We start from the raw sequence: 19,276 nt of genomic DNA on the forward strand, positions 1-19,276 counted from the left end.
AAAAAAAAAAAAAAAAAAAAAAAAGAAAAAAGAAAATGTATCTCTCAAATAAGCTTTACATTTACGTATTAGTCACTGATAGCTTTTGTAAAGAAGACTTCTTCTATTCAATTTTTTCACTTTATTTAAATAACAAAAGTAAATTAGAGCTAAAGATAAAGGTGGGTCCACATCTACCTAAAATAAAGATCTGGCCAGGCATAGTGGCTCACGTCTGTAATCCCAACAGTTTGGGAGGCCGAGGCGGGTGGATCATCTGAGGTCAGTTCGACACCAGCCTGGCCAACATAGTGAAACCCCATCTCTACTAAAAATACAAAAATTAGCTGGGTGTGGCAGTGTTCACTTGTAATCCCAGCTACTGGGGAGGCTGAGGCAGGAGAACTGCTTGAACCCAGGAGGTGGAGGTTGCAGTGAGCCAAGATCACGCTGCTGCATTCCAGCCTGGGCGACAGAGTGAGACTCTGGCTCAAAGGCAAAAAACTAAAAAACAAAACAAAAAAAATCTATGCCTATATATTAAGCCCAGGACAAAATAAAACAGAGAAAGAAACCTACCAATGAAGCAATGTGCTGGACACTCTAAGATGAGCCCCCATGATCCTCGCCTCTTGCTGTTTATGCCCTTCTATAATCCCCATCCCCTTGAATGTGAACATGGCCTATCACTGAATTCCAACCAATAGAATATGGCAAAGGCGATGAGATTTTACATATATGATTACACTGTGTCATGTAAGACTCTAGAGGCTCTCCTTCCTGGCTTGAATGAAGTAATTAAGTGACCATGTTGAGAAAGTCCACATAACGAGAGACTGTGGCCATCCTCTAGGAACTACAGGCAGCCTCTAGGAGTTGAAAGCAGCCTCCACTCAACACCCATCAAGAAGCCAGGGCCCTCGGTCCTGCAACCACAAGGAAAGGAACTCTACCAAGAATCTGAGGGAGTGTAAAAGTAGATTATTCCCCAAGTCAAGCCTCTATATAACAATGCAGAACAGCTGAAACCTTGATTACATTTGTTTGGGAATGTAAGCAGAGGACCAAGCTGACCCATGTGTTGATTACAGCTTTGTAGGGCTCTAAGCAGAGGATCTAGCTGAGCCATGCCCAGATTCCTGATCCATAGAAACTGTGAGATAATAAATGTGTCTTGGTTAAAGCTGCTAAATTTACAGTAATTTTTTGCAGCACTAGGTAATACAATCAAAAGTGTCTATGATCAAAAATTCTCCCCTGAAACAGACTTCCCAGAGACAAATTTTACAGTTTAATCATTTTAAAATAGATGTTTACTTACTAAACTCACATATTTGTTCTCATTTGGTAGAAATAAAACTGTAAACTACACACTAGTAAGTGACCCAGGACAAATGTTTAAGTGGGGCCAAATTTTTAATTTTAGTTTCAATAAACTTAAAATTGAGCAGTTCTATTTTTGTCCTTTAATCCTGCTTTCTGAAAAATCAATCACTAACTTAAGCACAGTTTAGAGAACATAATTCCTTTTTTTTAATTTTACTTTAAGTTCTGGGATACATGCGATGAACATGCAGGTTTGTTACATAGGTATACACGTGCCATGGTGGTTTGCTCCACCTATCAACTCGCCATCTAGGTTTTAAGCTCCACATGCATTAGGTATTTGTCCTATGCTCTCCCCACCCTTTTCCCTTCAACCCCTGACATACCCCGGTGTGTGATATTCCCCTCCGTGTGTCCATGTGTTCTCATTGTTCAGCTCCCACTTATGAGTGAGAAGATGTGGTGTTCGGTTTTCTGTCCCTGTGTTAGTTTGCTAAGGATGATGGTTTCTAGTTTCATCCATGTCCCTGCAAAGGACATGAACTCATTCTTTTTATGGCTGCATAGTATTCCATAATGTGTATGTGCCACATTTTCTTTATCCAGTCTATCACTGATGGGCATTTGGGTTAGTTCCAAGTGTTTGCTGCAATAAATAGTAGTGCAATAAACATGTGTGTTTATTTATAGTGTTTATACATAGTGCTGCAATAAATAGTGCTGCAATAAACATACGTGTGCATGTGTCTTTACATTAGAATGATTTATAATCCTTTGGGTATATACCCATTAATGGGATTGCTAGGTCAAATGGTATTTCTGGTCCTAGATCCTTGACGAATCACCACAAGAACATAATTTCATATTCCTTTAACAATCAGGGATATCTCAATATCTTAAGAACTAACCCTCTCAACATGAATTATCAACAGCATGGCTTTGTTGAAATGCAAAGTAAATCCAGAATATACCTTGGAATTTACTTTTTCAAAATAATTCCACCATACATAAGGATGTGGAGAAACAGGAACCTCTGTGCACTGTTGGTGACAATGTAAAATGGTATAGCTGCTATGAAAAAGCAGTATAGCAATTCCTTAAAAATTTAAAATAGAATTACCATATGATCTAGCAATCCCACTTCTGGGTATAGACCCAAAAAAATCCAAAGCAGGGTCTCAAAAAGATATTTGTACACCTCTGTTCACAGCAGCATTATTTACAAATAGCCAAAAGGTAGAAGCAACCCAAGTATTTATGGACAGATGGTAAGTTAAACAAAATGTGGTATATACATACAATGGAATATCATTCGACCTTAGAAAGGAAATTCTGACACACGCTGCAACATGAACCATGATGATATTATATGAATTGAAACAAGCCAGTCATAAAATGACAAATACTATATGATTCCATTTATATAAGGTATCTAGAATAGTCAAATTCATAGAGATGGAAAGTAGAAAGGTGGTTGCTGGGGCTGGCAAAAAAGGGAGAATGGAAAGCTTTTGTGTAACGTGTAAGGAGTTCTAGTTTTGCAAGGTAAAAACAGTCCTGTAGATTGGCTGCACAATAATGTGAATGTACTCAACACTTTTGAACTGTATTCTTTAAAATGGTTAAGATGGCAAATTTTATGTTTCATATATATATTTATATATATAAGACAATTTAAAATTTTAACGCTAAAAATAAAATTAGTAATACATCATATCAGGTAAATTTCTTGTCATGCGCATCTAGACTTAAAGCTCCTTGAGGAATGATGCTGTGTTTCATTCATTAGGCAGGCATAGTATGTCACGAAAACAGCAATTCTTCAGTGTCAAGCAGACCAAGATTCAAACTCTAAAGCTCTACTTTTACTGCCTTTGAAAAGTTTATTAAGCTTTCTTAGTTGCGATTTCTTCATCTGTAAAATAAGCAACCTAGGATTGTCAGGATTCATACAATGTTCCTAAAGCAGCTGACACAGTGTCTGACATGTGCTCAATAAATGCGTGATGTGTGAATGTTTTTCTGATAAAAATACAGAAAAAAAATATAAAAACATTTTAGCTAATAATTCATCAGAGGTGAATAATGCTCCCTGTATAGAGAATAATAAATCTGTGAATCAAAACTTACTGCCATATCACTATCATAATAGCATTGACTCAATAGTCTTAGTTTAGTTTTTTTGTTTCATTTATTTATTTTTTGAGATAGAATCTCGCTGTGTCGCCCCAGGCTGCAGTGCAGTGGCAGTGGGATTACAGCTCATTGTAACCTCAGACTCCTAGGCTCAAATAATCCTCCTGCTCCAGCTTCCCAAAGCACAGGGATTACAGTCATGAGCCACAGTGCCCAGCCCTAGTGTATTTTTGATATGTCATACTGTTGTAGAAAGATCACTTTTAAAATTATGATAGAATCACTTTTGGTCAACGTGAAATGAATCTCCCAAACCAACCCATAAAGGTATATACATACTCATGAACATACTCTTTGCTTTAAGAAACACAAATTGGGGAGAAATAAAAAAGTATCTTTGTATATTTTTACTGTAACACACTTTATCAATTTATCTAACAGTCTTTTAAGCAAGACATTTCCAAAAATAAGATTTAGTTGGTTTGTTTTTTTGGATTCACCAGGCAAGTTTTAATTTGTACTCTGTCTTTTATACTACCAAATATTTTCAAAGGTTTATTAATATCTATGGTCATTTCCCCAAAACACTTTCATCTTTTTGAACTTTTAGATTAAATTATATAGTTAACATACTGCTTATGAGAAATCTGATAACAACTACAATACTCATTTTAAATGATTTACTTTGATCCTTTCTGGCTTTCTAATTATACAATATTCCTGTAGTTTGTACCTCAAGAGGTTTGAAATATACCCACCTAATTATTGTCACTGCTTCGGGGAGGACTTAAGAAAGGGCAATTCTGTTTCAAATCAATTTAAAAGAGATGTCTTTTTTTTAAAAGAGCCTCAGAATGGGACAAGAGTATACACCCTCCAAGTGATTACTTTAGTCAGGTATTTAAATGCAATCATGAGGCTCTGTTGTAAAAGTAGTCAGCTGGTAAAACATATCCATGTTCAAATCAAGGCATAAAACCAAGTCCAAAGTTAAATATGAATGATCTTTGGAGTATTTGCCATTTTGAATTACCTGTGCTTTTGAATGTCAACTCATCTTTATCAAGAATCAACGTTACACTTTCCCTTTTTCCTTCCACCTTACCCTATGCAGACTTCTATCAGTAAACACTGTGTTACTTAAGTGTCTGTTCCATCTCTCTATCATACTGTAATCTCCTGGAGGAAAGGGATCTCATCATATTACTCTTGGTTATCTGGAACATAATAGACACTGGAAAAATATTTACAAAATGGAATGACTAAAATCTGGGATCAAAATGAGTAAAATTTATAAAATAACTTCAATAATAAGCAATGGCCATTATTTTTCCTTAGATTTTTATTAGTTTTCTTACTAAAAATGTTTAAAACCAACTTTGAAACATAATTTCATGAAGAAGTTACAGTAAGTCATTTTACTTCCCATTTCTGACTCTTAAATGCTAACAGCAAAGAGGAATTCAGCTTTTTCAAAATCACATTAAAAATATATTATTTGGGTTAGTCATAAAATTGTTTTCAAGAAAAAAAAATCTTAGAAATTCTTTGTATTTCATATCTTGCATGGAAATCACATTATGAACCTCAGTATCTGTGGGAGATTGGTTCCAGGACCTCTCATGGATGCCAAAATCCACAGATGCTCAAGTTTTGTATATAAAATGATGTGGCATTTGCATATAACTATGCATATCCTCCTCTATACTTTAAATTATCTCTATTATTTATCTGGTATATCTCTTCCTCTATATTTTAAATTATCTCGACTAACAGCTATTTACATGGCATTTATACTGCTAGGTATTACATAGCAATAATGTTATCTCTATTAACAGCTATTTACATAGCATTTACATGCTAGGCATTACATAGCCAAGAGTAAGGGGAGCTATGCAAAGCAAGAATACGGCACAAACTGAACTGCCATACATACCGAGGCTCTACTTTCTTGACAGCTTATTTGAGTAGGAGGAAATCAGGTATTGATATATTAGAAAAGCAAAAGGCTGGGAAAGATCTATTAGTGAACCTGTGAATAATGCCACAGGAGTATGGAATTAAAACATTAACAACCAAAATATTTTTCAAAATCTTTCTATAAGGCTAAATTTGTTGGAATTTGTGACATAATATATTGTCCTTCAGTTCAGACATTTCTTTGTACATTATGGAAAAATGCATAAATACACAGTTTTCAGTTATCAAGACAGAAATTGAGAGCAATAACCAAATGAACCCTATCTAGTAACACAATACTTTATACATATTTAATCATAATTTGGTGAGTGCATGCAAAATAATATTTAGAACCAAGTAAAACAAATCCAATTATCATCATGCTTTTAAAAAGGACTAGTAGTTGTACTACTACTATTACTACTGAGTTACTACTGAGTCACTGAGTAACTACTGTTACTACTGAGTTAAACTAAGTACATCAATATTACATAAACATTAGAAGGTATTTCCAGAACATTTGAGTTTTTACAACCTTGTTTCAATGACAGAAAAGCAGCTTTCTGGTTTCTACTCAGGCAGGAATTTGTTTACTCTGCTTAGCTGAAATCAGAGCTAATGACTTTATTGGTTTTGAATAGCTCCAAAGTGTTCCCAATGCAAAGGCACTGGCTGTCTGGCCAGTCTCATATGGGCTACAACACATGCATTTGGGAAGTTTACTTTCCAAAAATATAAGAATTCATGTGGTATAAATGAAGTCACGTACATATACAACCTGAATACACACATGATATTCTGAGGTAGTAATTCTCACTGTTGTAACCTCTTCAAGATATGAAGTCTATATAATCACATTAAAATACTACCTTTGGGGTATGAATTAAGTTTGAATTGTCCACTGAGTTATATATCAGGGTTAAAGACGTACTTTGTCTAGAACACCTAAATCTTTAGTTATTTTTTGAAAGGAAAAAGAACTTTATTATTCTTAACAAACATTATATACAAAGTACAATTGTGTTACTTCTCAAAATAATCATAAACACGTTAATTCCCATTTTATATGTGAAGAAACTGATTAATTAAATAACATTTACCTAAAAACACACAGCAAGCTAGTGACAGGATAAAGCAACTTTATCCCAGTGAGTCACAGTTCCTAAATGTCCTACACCATATTACTCTATTCTTTCATCACTTCATAAACAATGGAGAATAAAGGAAAAAATTTAAAAACTAAAATGGGTTTCTATGTGGAAAAAGGTCAAAAATAGACAGCTATTACAAAACCTTAGCTTGAGGTCAAATTCTACCTGATATGTGTGGGGTTTTTTCCATTAATAAATGTTTGCTGTCCAAAAACTACTCAGAGAAAATCACAAGTCAATAGACTACAGAAAACAGAAGCTCAGTGAATACAGAAAATATAAGCTCAGTAAAAGCAGTACCATCCTCTTGAGAAATGAATACGAAAAAAAGACAGTCTTACTACAGCTAATCAAGGAAGAATAAAATGTTTCAAAATTCAAGCCACATGTAGAAGCAGATGGTCAAAAAAGAGAAATGTGTATTTGTATATAAATACCTTTAAAGAAGAAGAAATACTAATAACTGCATAATTATATACGGTATTAAATATCATTATACAATAGTTGATTTTTTTAACTTGCAAGCCTGTTAATCTTCAATAACTCAGATTGCAGATGTGATATATTTAAAAATAATAATATTTACTGAGTGCTTACAATGGAAAAGACACTCTTCTAAGTGCTTTACATATATTATATGCTACTGTTATCCCCATTTTACACATAGAGTGACCAAGTAAACTACAGAGAAGTAACTTGCCCGAGGTCACACAGTAAATAAATAAAGAGCCAGAATTTAAACTCGGGCATTCTAGCTCTAGGGAACCAGCTATTATCCTCTATGCTATTCTGAATTTGTAAAGAATCTGAGATGGCTAACCCAACTGTTTATATTTCCTTAAGTTTAACAATCAACTTAATTAGCACAATATTCTCAATACAAACCCAACCTACATTATTCTCATATTTCCTCTTTCACATAGGAAGGCATGAGGCACTTAGTATCATTAACCAAGGTTAAAGAAGGTAGTTTTAAAATGTTTCTCAAAGAACAAATGTCATTCTCTTCTTAAAACCAAAAGGAATATACAACTATTATTTGTCAATTTTAAAAACTAAAATATATTTTTTTTGAGACAAGGTCTCGCTCTGTCACCCAGGCTGGAGTGCAGTGGCACAATCATGGCTCACAGCAGCCTTGACTTCCCAGGCTCAAGTGATCCTCCCACCTCAGCTCCACAAGTAGCTGGGACCACAGGCATGCACCACAACACTCAGCTAATTGTTTATTCTTTTTAGAAGCAGGGTCTCGCTATATTGCCCAGGCTGGTCTCAAACTCCTGGGCTCAAGTATTCCTCTCACGCTGCCTCCCAAAGTGCTGGGATTACAGGCATGAGCCACCATGCCAAGCCAAAATAATTTTATTTAAAAAGAGCAAAATTAAATCTATGTTAATGATGGTTAACAAAGCTCCAACAATCCAGGCTCCCATTTTCTTGGCAAAGAGATAGTTTCTAGAATATGAACTGAAGCTTATTCAGTCTTGTAGCTTTCATGTCTAATACTAAGCAACTAACAGGTCACAAACTGCTACTTAAAAAATGTTAGGGGTAATGTACAGATACGGGAGAGGAGATAAGCAGAGAAGTATCACTGCAGAATGAGAAAGTTCACATAAAACTTCTAGCACTATTAGGTTTCCTCATCTATAAAAGGGTCTAAGAACAGTCACTTAATGTTTTGAAAATTAATGACTGCAAAGAAAATATATCACAGAAATTATTTTGTTTTTTAATAAAGAATATTTCACTAAACCCAATACAGAAACCTCAAGAATTTTATTAATTGTGTTAATTAATTAATTTTATTAACACCATATATCTATGCTCAGTAAGTGCAATTCTGAAGTTCCACAGGACTAATTCATTAAAATTATTATGAAAACTACACATATGTGACAAAATGATTTTTGATATAGTACAAAGGCAATTCAATGGAGAACAGGTAGTCTTTTCAACAAATGGTGGCAGAGCAACTGGACATACCTGTGTAAAAAAATAGACTTCTACCACACTACCCACCATATTCAAAAATTAACTAGAAATGGATCAAAGACCTAAATTAAGAAATATAACTAAAAAACTTCTAGAAGAAAACTTAAGGGAAAATTTCTGTAACTTTGGATTAGGCTAGATTTCTCAGATACAACATCAAAAACACAATTCATAAAAGAAAAAAAAACTGACAAACTGGACTTCACTAACATGAAAAACCTCAACTCTTTATTAAGAGAATGAAAAGACAGACCACGTGGAAAAATATTTGGAAATCGATATCTAATAAAGGACTTGCATTTGGAATATAAAGAATTCTCAAAATTCGATAATAAGAAAACAACCTAACTTGAACAATTTCAAAAAATTTGAAAAGACAACTCATCAGAGAATATATACGGATGGCAAATAAGCATATGAAAATATGCTTAGCAACATGTGTCATTAGGGAACTGCAAGTTAAAATCACAATTAGATACCCCTACACTCCAATTAGAATAGCTAATTTTTTTCACTTAATCTGACAACACTAAGTGCTGGCAAGTATTCAGAGCAGCTGGAATTCTCACACAGCAACCTCACTCCTAAGTGTTTACCCAATATAAGTGAAAAGTTATGTCCAAACCGAAATTTTCATACAAATATGTATAATGGCTTTATTCATAATCACCAAACACTGGTAACAACCCAAATCCAAATGTCCTTCAACTTATTAATGAACAAATCAACTGTGGTACATTCACATAACAGCATAGTGCACAGCAATAAAAAAGAAAGAACTACTGATACATATAATATCATGAATAAAGACCAAATAAAATCAAATTAATATTGTTTATAGATAGGAAGTTGCTGAATGACCATGTCTTTTTTCAAAATCCGTATTGACCGACCTCCCTTAAGATATTCTATAAGTATTCACTTATTCCAACATAATTGCTCTACAAATGATAAACACAATAAATGTTTTATGATTGTGCCAGAAAGTCTAGAGTTACTCTTCTCCAGCTGTAAAATAAAGTACAAAATCATATACAAATTATTTTATATATCTTCTATCATTTTTGTATACGTCTCTATAATCAACATATGGTTTTCTGTATATGCTTATGTAAGTTTGAAATGTAATCGTTTCCAACAGCATTCATTCATCACTGCATCTACTCCAGGTGAACAATCATGAATGCAAAATATTTTTATCAAATCAGACATAATGGCTTATCTATTTCCCTTAATTTTGAATTTTGACTATTCTCAATTAGTACAATTTCTTTAACACATACATCAAACCTCTCTCATTTTAAGAAAAACTAAAAGTCATTTGAAACCTGACATTCAGTCCACATTTCCCCTCATATGACGTTTTTCTCCTTTGTCTTCTGAAGTTTTGTCCACTCTGATCCTTTAAGTAGAGTAATAAATCCCTATACCTCAACTCTTATCAAGCTTATGATTTTTAGGATAATTCATGTTCCATTTTCACTTATGTCTTAATGACTAATTTCAACTGTAGTAATTGAAAATAGCAAAAATGTTTTATGTAATAATTTCCCCAGAATCTTCAGAAAGAAAGTGCAAATTTTAAGTTCTGCTTTTTTCAAAAAGGTAGCAACTTTCCCCCTAAAATTTCCCCAGATTTTAAAAACTGATCTTGATCTTTATTTTTTTATTTTTTGCATTTTTTCTCAAAATTCAGTTGAGTGTATTTGTGTGGCTCTATTTCTGTGTACTCTATTCTAGTCTACTGATCTACGTGTCTTCTTCCACCAATACCACATTGTCTTTATTATAGTTACATAGTAAAACTTAATGTCCAATAGAGTAATTCCTTATTTTATTTTTCTTTTTCAAAATTGTTTTAGAGCTTCTGGGTCTTGTACTTTTACATATACATTGTAGAATATGCTTGTCTGTTTACAAAACAAAACAAAACAAAAAAACAGACTTGCTGGGATTTTGTTGACATTTATTTAACTTAAATAGGCATGGCTATTGAATCAGCACATCTGACTGCTGATCTAATATGGTTGCTAACAACGTATCTATATTCTCTCCTTATTTTCAATATTGTCCTTAGGGGGGAGATAGCAATGTATAGAGGAAAAAGCATGAATTTAAAATAATCTAGGTTCAAATTCCAGACGTACTTCCCACTAACTTGCATGTACCTTTCTATTCTGTTAAAAAGACACAACTGTCTTACCAAGATGTTTTGAAGAATGAATAAAACTGAGATAATCTACGATGCATCTAGTACAAGCTGGTACATAGTTCATGCTCAATAAACGCTGTTATCTCTTTCTCCCTTAAGATTCAATACCTTTAAATGGAATGGATTCCAACGTTTTTTCAGGTTAAAAAAATTTGTATTGGGTGTTTAAATTGCTATATTTCCTCTTAAAGTTTGTCTTCAATCACTTTACAGGAGGGGCAGAGGGATCTCATAGTAATAATTACCCACGGGTTTTGAAATTTTTTGTTAGAGATGTAATGGGATATTTGTCATTCAAAACAGTCACTGTCTCCTTACTTAGCTAGTAAAATGGGTGAACAAGTTATTTAACCTCTTAGTTATATGGCTGAACTATATCAAAACTAGCTGTGGTACTAAATTTTGTTTTTAATGCTACTGGAAAAGCAAATTCCTCAAAACTAAAGAGCAAGAACACACAGGACAGTTCAAACAACCCCATTTGGCTCCAGTCATATCTTAAAACAACAAAATAAAACACACAGAAAAATATCACAATTCACAGATAATTTACTGTAGAGCTAATTGCTAGCTTAAAAATTAATATTCTTTTTTTTCCTATTGAATAATGACAACCATGTGACTATTTCTCTTTTTACTTTGGCCTAGAGCTGTGGTTTTTAACCCTGGCTGTGCATCATAAGCATCTAGGGAATAGATGCCCAGGCCCCCTCTAGATTAGTTAAATGTGAATCTCTGAGTGGAACACTGGCATGGATAATTTTTTTACACACCCAGGTAAATATAATACACATCCAGAGTTGAGAAAAACCAGCTAAGAAAACTCAAGGCCAAATTTATAATTCAACTATATTTTAAACATGTCATAGACCCTTACAGCCTGCTTATTTGTGCTCTATTTTACCCTTCATCCCCTACCGTCCACCCTTTTCATATATCTCCTACTTTGTTTTCCCTTATCCTCAATATCAAAATAGTTATCAGATTATATTTCCCATATACCATCTCAAATGCTTGGTAAAATGAAGCAAATCACAAGTAACACACATGCACTCTACTCCACCCTCCCTCTTTCTCCGTCTCTCTCTTTCTCTCTCACACACACGCACACATGTGCACACAAAACTACAGCAGGACCTGTTTCTAATGTAGAGATACAGATTAAAATCTAGCAGTGAAATCAGTTACAGAATGTCTCCAGGGCAATTCAGAAAACATCTCTTATCTGAAAAAGCCAGATTTAGCTCAGCTCTCTAAATCTCTCTCCCATCCAGCTCCTTTCCTACTTAAAAACAAACAAAAATAAAGAAAATACACAACAAAAAAAATTATTGGCAGCAACAGTAAATAATCCTTGGAAATAACATAAATGAATAAACATTACATAGCAAATTCTGACAAAGTACTGAAAAGCTTACACCTCAAGATTCCAAGTGCTTATCAAATCTTAAGAACTGCTGCTACATACAATGATGGCACCAAGAAAGAAATTACAGGAAGGGAAAAAAATCTTGCATTTCCTCATCAAAATTCTAGATGAGAGAGACTATGAGAAGGTAGGTACTAAAACAATATGGCCCAGAAAAGCAACTACACTATCGGTAGGCCTTATTATGGAACACAGAGGTAATGATTAGCTCTCTTGATGAACTAATCAAGGTAGGGAAATATAGAGGCCCTGCCCTGAAGGAACTGACCTGAATATTTCCAGATCAGACTGGTGTAAAGAAAGATTGACTTGGAGGAACTGAGAAGGCACCTGTGGCAGGGAGGGGCCACTGCCCTCTGACTCCTCCCCGCTTTCCTATTCCAAATAAACCTGGTGAAAGCATACAAAAAATACAGATGTCCCTGCTCTCTTTCCACATTCCAGAAATAAGTACTGGTCATTATTTTCAGAATAGGACTCTGTACTCACAGCTGCTGACTACTGAAGATGAACATTGGTGAAACAAGAATTACAGGCCTAACGCCCATTTAAAAAGAATAAAAAATGTTTTAGCTAGTAATAAGTGTATTCACCTTTGGTAGTAAAGAATTTAAGCATTCTAGCACGATCAGAAATCTTCGGAGTGGAGTGCTATTATCAATACAATATTAGAAAGGGGAGATTTCATTTTAGCTTTCTATCTCCCTATACTACAAAGATCTATTTATTTTTATATTAGTCTAGTGGCTAATACAGAGACTTATATTGGCAGGCATGCATTAAATACCTGTTACATTGAATTAATTCCTACCAGGATGCTTCTAATCTCAGTTGTTTGTTATTTCTTCTTACTCTCCGACATCTAATCAGTTACCAAATTGTAACTATTCTACCTCTGTCAGGTCTCTCCCATCAGTCATCTCTTTTCTACCCCTTCTGTACTAGTTCAAAAATCTCACTACTACTTCCACTAACACAATAGCCTCCTAGCTGGAATTCCCCACCTCCCATATCTCCCCCATTCCTCACTACCATCAATTATTTTTCAAAGCACAAATATAATAATGTCACTAATGTTCTCAAAAACCTTCAGTGGCTCCTATTTATGAGATAAAATTGAACCCTTAAACTGGCTTAAAAAGTCCCATTCAACCTAGGCCTAGCTTACCTTTAATACATTCCTTATCTTATCTCTCACTATATCCCCTCTCCCACATCACAGACTTATAACAGTATCAGATTCTTCCTTCTTTCATAACATTTCCATGCCTTTTCTTATATTGTCCCCATCCACGTGAAATATGCTCCTTTCATCTGTCTGTGAAAATATTACCACTTTCTAATGCCCTGCTCAAATTCCACCTCCTTCACAAAGCCTTACCAGATCCATTCCTAAACCACCACCACCACCACCACCCCATTGTTGATAATCTTGTGCCTTTTACAATAACAATTTCCATACATGCCTGTCTTACTACCTGAATGTAAACCTGTGGGGGTAGGGTGGGACTCTCTGGTATATTTTTAGGCATTTCACATTACAGCACTATGTACAGCACTGCCTTGTACTCAATAAATGCTTCATGAATTGAACCAATTCCTACCATGACAAGAGTTCAGAATTTTTAAAAAAAATTAAAAATTTCAATGAAACACCTCATCAGCCAGATATAATAAATGAAATTATCTGTCTCTTCTTATCCTTCCAGTGTTTCTAAATATAACTTTGTATTTTATCCCTGGATCACCCTATCTGTGATTACAAATGTTCACAGTGAGAGCACGACTATACTTAGATGAAATGATCAAATTTAGGAAGGGGTCTTAAGAAAAACTGCTTATGAAATGGAAGGCTGGGGCTATAGCCATGGTTATCTGAATCCCAGGATTTTAACATAGATGACAATAGTTCAGACTTTAGGGACATGGGAAGAGGCATGATGACTGTGGGAAAAGAGAAGGAACTATTGTGCATGATGACTGTGGGAAAAGACAATTCAAGATGCAAAACATCTTACTAAGTTTATTAAACCCAGCACTGAATTTTCCTTACAAAACAACTCTTGAAGATGGTTTTTCTCCAAATTATAGATAAAGAAAGTGAGGTTCAGAGAGGTTACGTAACGTGGATTGTGTCACACCATGAGTATGGCATGGAGCTCAGACAAGAACCCAGATTTACCTGCCTTCAAAGCTGTTCTTACCTCTATTACTATAGGGTCTCATGAAAATTAATTAAAATTAGAAATTTTTCCCAAATTGGTTTTATCAGTAAACTACATACTCTCAAAACTAATTTGTTTAGACAGGCATGGTTGTGAGCACCTGTAGTCCCAGCTACTCGGGAACCTGAGGCATGAGGATTGCTTGAGTCCGGGAGTTCGAGGCCAGCCTGGACAATGGACAATGACATAGAAAGACCCTGACTCAAAAAAAAAAAAAAAAAAAAAAAAAACTTGCTTAAACAAAAACAGCATTGCTAAAGAAATAATATAAAAGTACTAGACATTTACTATGATTTGAAATGTGAAAATTATATAATTACTCGATAAAGAAGCACTTGGTTCCTCACCAAAAAACAAACGACTAAGCGAACAAACTGTAACATGCATGGCATTAAATCATGAAAAGTTCACATTAGTCAAATAGGTTGTTCTTTATGATCCTTGCCCAGGAATGACCAATACCCATCCCATCTCAAGTAAAACCTCTTTCTTGATCCTGACAGAATCCAGTCAAAAGCTAAAATTGTGACTGCGTGAGGGGTGATGCCCTTTGAAGTTCCTATTCCCAGTAGACATGATTGAGACAGTCCCTGCAAGAGCTCTCACAATCAGTTTCTTGCTTACTCTATCTCCCCTCTTCTAAGAACTCTCTTCCCAGAAACCAAAAGATCCCAGGTTTCCCCTTTTCAGGCCTATTCTCTGCCTCTCACTGGAACCAAGCTAGTTATTGGTTGAAACCTGACACATTTCACCATAGAACAATTTTACAAACAGTGGTTAGGCTCGGCATCATTATACCTCGCTATTGTGTACTGATCTAAAAATATAAGTACCCTTAATAAGTTTTTCCTGTGGGAAAACATGTTAAGAGTCTCAAACAATCAATTTACACACTTCTGAATGATAATTCAAAGGTTAACAACTGTCCATGCAAGCAAGACAGGTAAAAGATACAAAAAGACTCCAAAATATATGGTAGTGTCTATAATCTTTAATCTTACCAGATTCAACACACACAGAAATGGACGGAAATTATTTCTTTTGACATTAAAGTTAACAGATTCTTATCTACATTTTCTTTAAGGATTCTAGCACATTTTAAAAATATATATTCTACAACAAAAACACTCTTAGTCCTAAAATTATCACAATTGAGGGTTGTAGAGCTTGTACTCAAAATTAGCATTTTTAAAGCCAACATCAACAAATTTGTAATTAAAATATAAATTATCAAAAGTAAACTTGTTTACTTCTTATCAAAAGAATATAATTAAAAACAAACAAACTCTTCTAAGTACTAAGTGGGTCTGTTCAAACGTAGCATTTAGTTTTCACCTACAATACTTTTTATTAAGTAACTTGCAGGGTTAAATCTAACCAATCATAACTGTTTTAGAGAAAGAAGGCAGAAATACTATCTTCACCACATTACCTTCACCTTTCGTTTTACTTCATAGGGATTAACAATTTCCACTCGAGTATTTTTCCAAATTGCTGAGGTAGAGAGACCCATTGTTAAATCTCTACAATACCTAAAACATACTGCAAACAATAAAAAAACCATATGTGGTAATTACAATTTAAAACATACTACATTCAAAGTTAACAGAAATAATAAAATAGTAGGCATGCAAAAGGATTCCCACCTCCCATCCCATTCTTATATCAAAGCATTTAACTGTTTTTATAAACTAAACGCCTATAAGTTCAGTAAGTTACATACATGAATATAACAAAGTTCCTCTCCCCTTCAATAGACTTGCTAGACAATTGTGCAGACAGTTAGCATTCCCACATTTCAACAAGAAAGGAACGCCTATTCATTTATCTTGTTCTTACGAGATGTAAAATATTAAAGTGTATATTGGAATTGCTTGGTTTACTAGTAAAATATTTCCTGTAAGTATAGAAGGTTCAGATCTCGGGTACTTCTGAATTTATTTCCACTACATTCCTTACCACATGTTATTCTAGCATGTAATCTTAACCCCAGTTTGGTTGATAAATAACAAAAAAAATTTAAAGAAAAAAAAACAAGATAATCATACAACAGCCAAATGTGTATTTTTTTTAAATGGAGCAAGTACTTGAAGACAAAGTTGCACCCTTTAGATGTCGAGGATTGAGAGTCTTACCTCAAAATATCCTACTGTGAATCAATTTCACCAACTATTTTTAGGAGGTGTATGGTGGCCTCTACTGGAGTAGTACGCAGTCGATTAAGTTATCAGAAAAGGATCCAACTTTCTATCACAAAAGACACGTTTTTGTGTTTAAATGCTGCCCGCTTTTATAACAACAATAAAAACAAAGCACCTGTGTACATCTAAGTTCTCACTGCACAGCTGACCAAAGCCCAACCAGAACAGTTTCAGAGGTAAGAAGAGTGGGAAGAGAGGTGAACCAAAGTATTTTGGTTGAACCTCGCTAAGTCTTACCAAAGATTCGACTTATTTATAAAGGCTGGGGTTTACTTTGCGTCTTCTTTTACAGACCAACGGGGCACGGACAGCGGTTGTGGAAAGGAGAAGGGGCGGAGCAAGAGGGCAGTAGAATCAAGGGGACCTGAGAGGAAGCAGTAGAACATCACCTGAAACCTGGCGACTGGAGATAGTTCGCCAGTGTATCTCGACGTGGGTCATTACAAGGAACCATAACAAGCCACAGAGAAACGAGAAAGCTGTTACCAGGGAACACTCGTGCCTATGTGCAAATGTCCCCAGAGTTACTTAGTCACCTTGGTGTGTTTGTTGCACTGGGTTCGTAAAGCGCCCGGGGTTCAACAGCGAGCTGGAGTCCGCAGCTGTCCCCCAAAATGTTCCCAGCCAGCAAACTAGGCGCGGCGGAGAAAAAGGGACGCGCGGAGTCAGGCACAGCACCCCGCCAGTTCCCCAGTTCCCCTTCGGGTCGGAAAGTGAAGAAACTTAGTCACAACAACTCTGGCGTGGCCCGCCAGGCAGGCGCTCCGCCCAAGGCCGAGCCCGGGCCCAGGCTGCACTCACTCCGCATGCCCGAGCCCGCCGTCTCATCCCCGCCCGCTCCCCAGCGAAAGGGCAGTGGAGGCAGCATCAAGGGGGCTTGCCTGGGAGCCCGCTTCCCGGCCCCACGCCTCTCCTCTCTCGGTCCCCAGCCAAGGTCTTGAGGGGAAGGAGGCGGGGGTTGGCTCCAGCCCGTCTTGGCCACCACACTAACCTCGCCGCTGCTCGCGCCGCCGCCGCTGAACACTTCCATTTCTCGGTCCCAGGGCTCGTCCTGAGGAGCGAATGGTAGCATCTCCCCTTCAGGAGCACTCAAACAGGAGCTGCCGCCTACCGCCGGCGCGGCCGCGCATCATGTCTATTGAACTGGCCCGCCGCCGCCGCCGCCGCCGCCGCCGCGACCCCCAGCCCCGCCTTCAGCGACCGCTGCCCTAGCCGCCGGGTCTCTCAGAGGCTGGGAGCTGGGGGTCGCCGCCGCCGCCGCCCGGTGATTCCCATAGAGAAGACAACTCTGTGCTGCCTCTCCAAGAGCTGCCGCTCGGCTCGCGCTCACCACTGCCACCACAACGACGGCCGCTCGGTGGTGACTCCCCCAACACCCCACTTCCTCAGGTCCCCTCCCCGCTCCCTGCTCTGTCAATATGGCGGCAGCGGCGGCGTTACCTGTGCGGCGCCTGGACCCCCCCACGGCGGCGGCACAGCGGCGTCACCCAAACGTCAATGGAGATTCCCCAGCCTGGGGTGAAGGGGGCGGGATAGAGGGGCGGGGTGGATGCGGGGGACCGCGTGGTGGGTGGTGGGATAGAGGGGAGGGGGGCGTGCTGGGCTGGGGAGGCGGCCGAAGAGTAGTAAAAGCCCCTGCTAGCGCCTCGGTAAACCTGCCCACTCCACGGAGCATGCGCAGCGCTCTTCACACATGCTCAGCAGGCCCTCTCAAGTCCACGGAGCAGCATTGCTGGCGGGCGGTAGGAGTCTTAAAAAGGATGCTTGAACTGGGGGAACCCCCCGAGCACTTGAGGAGTCAGGGTAAGGGTAGGACCCCAAGAGTATCTCTTTGCAGGGCTCACGAAAAGCAGGTGTCTTCTATGCCAAACCACGCCCATTTCGATACTTAGTGACAAATACTAGGGCGGGGATTTTAGTACATCATACATTAGCCTCCTAGAAGGTAAAGGCAGGATAACCCCCATTTAAAAAAATAAATATACCTGTCCTCTCTACACCCCCCACCTCGCTTGTCCCTCTCAGGATGCTCCTGCTGGTTGCCTTCACACTATTGATGACACACAGTGTTTCTCTTCTTCATACATGCACACGCACACAGGCAAACATATGCCACTTAATGAACTCCACTTGTGGCAACAAAGGCATGATTCCGAAGCTAGCCCATCCTCCAGCCCCCTCTGAGAATGCTGGGTCCGTAGTGACAATAATCATAATTTTTACTACCTTCTTCAAAGCGAGCTTTACTACTTCGCTACTCTAAGCCACACATTGTACTGGGAGCTGGCGATATAACAGAGATAAAGTACAATCTTATACGGGGGATAATCGAGATGCTTCTCATCAAAACTCTTCAGAGCTGAAAGTTTAAAAGTTATTCCACATTTGACACTTCAAAGACTTAAAAGAGCAACTGTAACAGCGGCTGAGCCAACTCAGGACCTTGGAGAGGTTTCTAACGTTCTTCATAAAAGGCACACCACCCCCTTTCCCCTTCTACACCTAGGGCTGTTGACTTATGCCCTCCATTTATTTCATCATCTGGTCTCAAGAGCTAATGAAGCAAAGCTGGCCACAGAGATTGCACTGAATTACAAACAAGGATAACTGATAATGTCCTCCCACTTACTCTGCTGAAAATCTCAAGGAGAAAGTGAGCTTAA

General features: G+C 37.3%; 1 protein-coding gene across 2 annotated transcripts in view; it reads right to left on the minus strand.

The window, feature by feature from the left end:
- Nucleotides 1-17,979, minus strand: part of RPS6KA6 (ribosomal protein S6 kinase A6) — a 159,632-nt gene extending 141,653 nt beyond the window's left edge. Inside the window, exon 1 of one of the 2 annotated variants that reach the window (XM_032757236.2) lies at nucleotides 17,605-17,979. In XM_032757236.2, the coding sequence (XP_032613127.1) occupies nucleotides 17,605-17,685 (81 nt within the window). In that variant the 5' untranslated portion in view covers nucleotides 17,686-17,979. Of the gene's footprint in view, nucleotides 1-15,844; nucleotides 15,959-17,604 lie in introns of those variants that run through there. The other variant, XM_032757237.2, reaches the window with a different exon arrangement.
- Nucleotides 17,980-19,276: the final 1,297 nt, after the last annotated feature.

This window comes from Hylobates moloch, unplaced genomic scaffold, assembly GCF_009828535.3.
Source record: "Hylobates moloch isolate HMO894 unplaced genomic scaffold, HMol_V3 SCAFFOLD_7, whole genome shotgun sequence".
Classification (NCBI taxonomy): Eukaryota; Metazoa; Chordata; class Mammalia; order Primates; family Hylobatidae; genus Hylobates; species Hylobates moloch.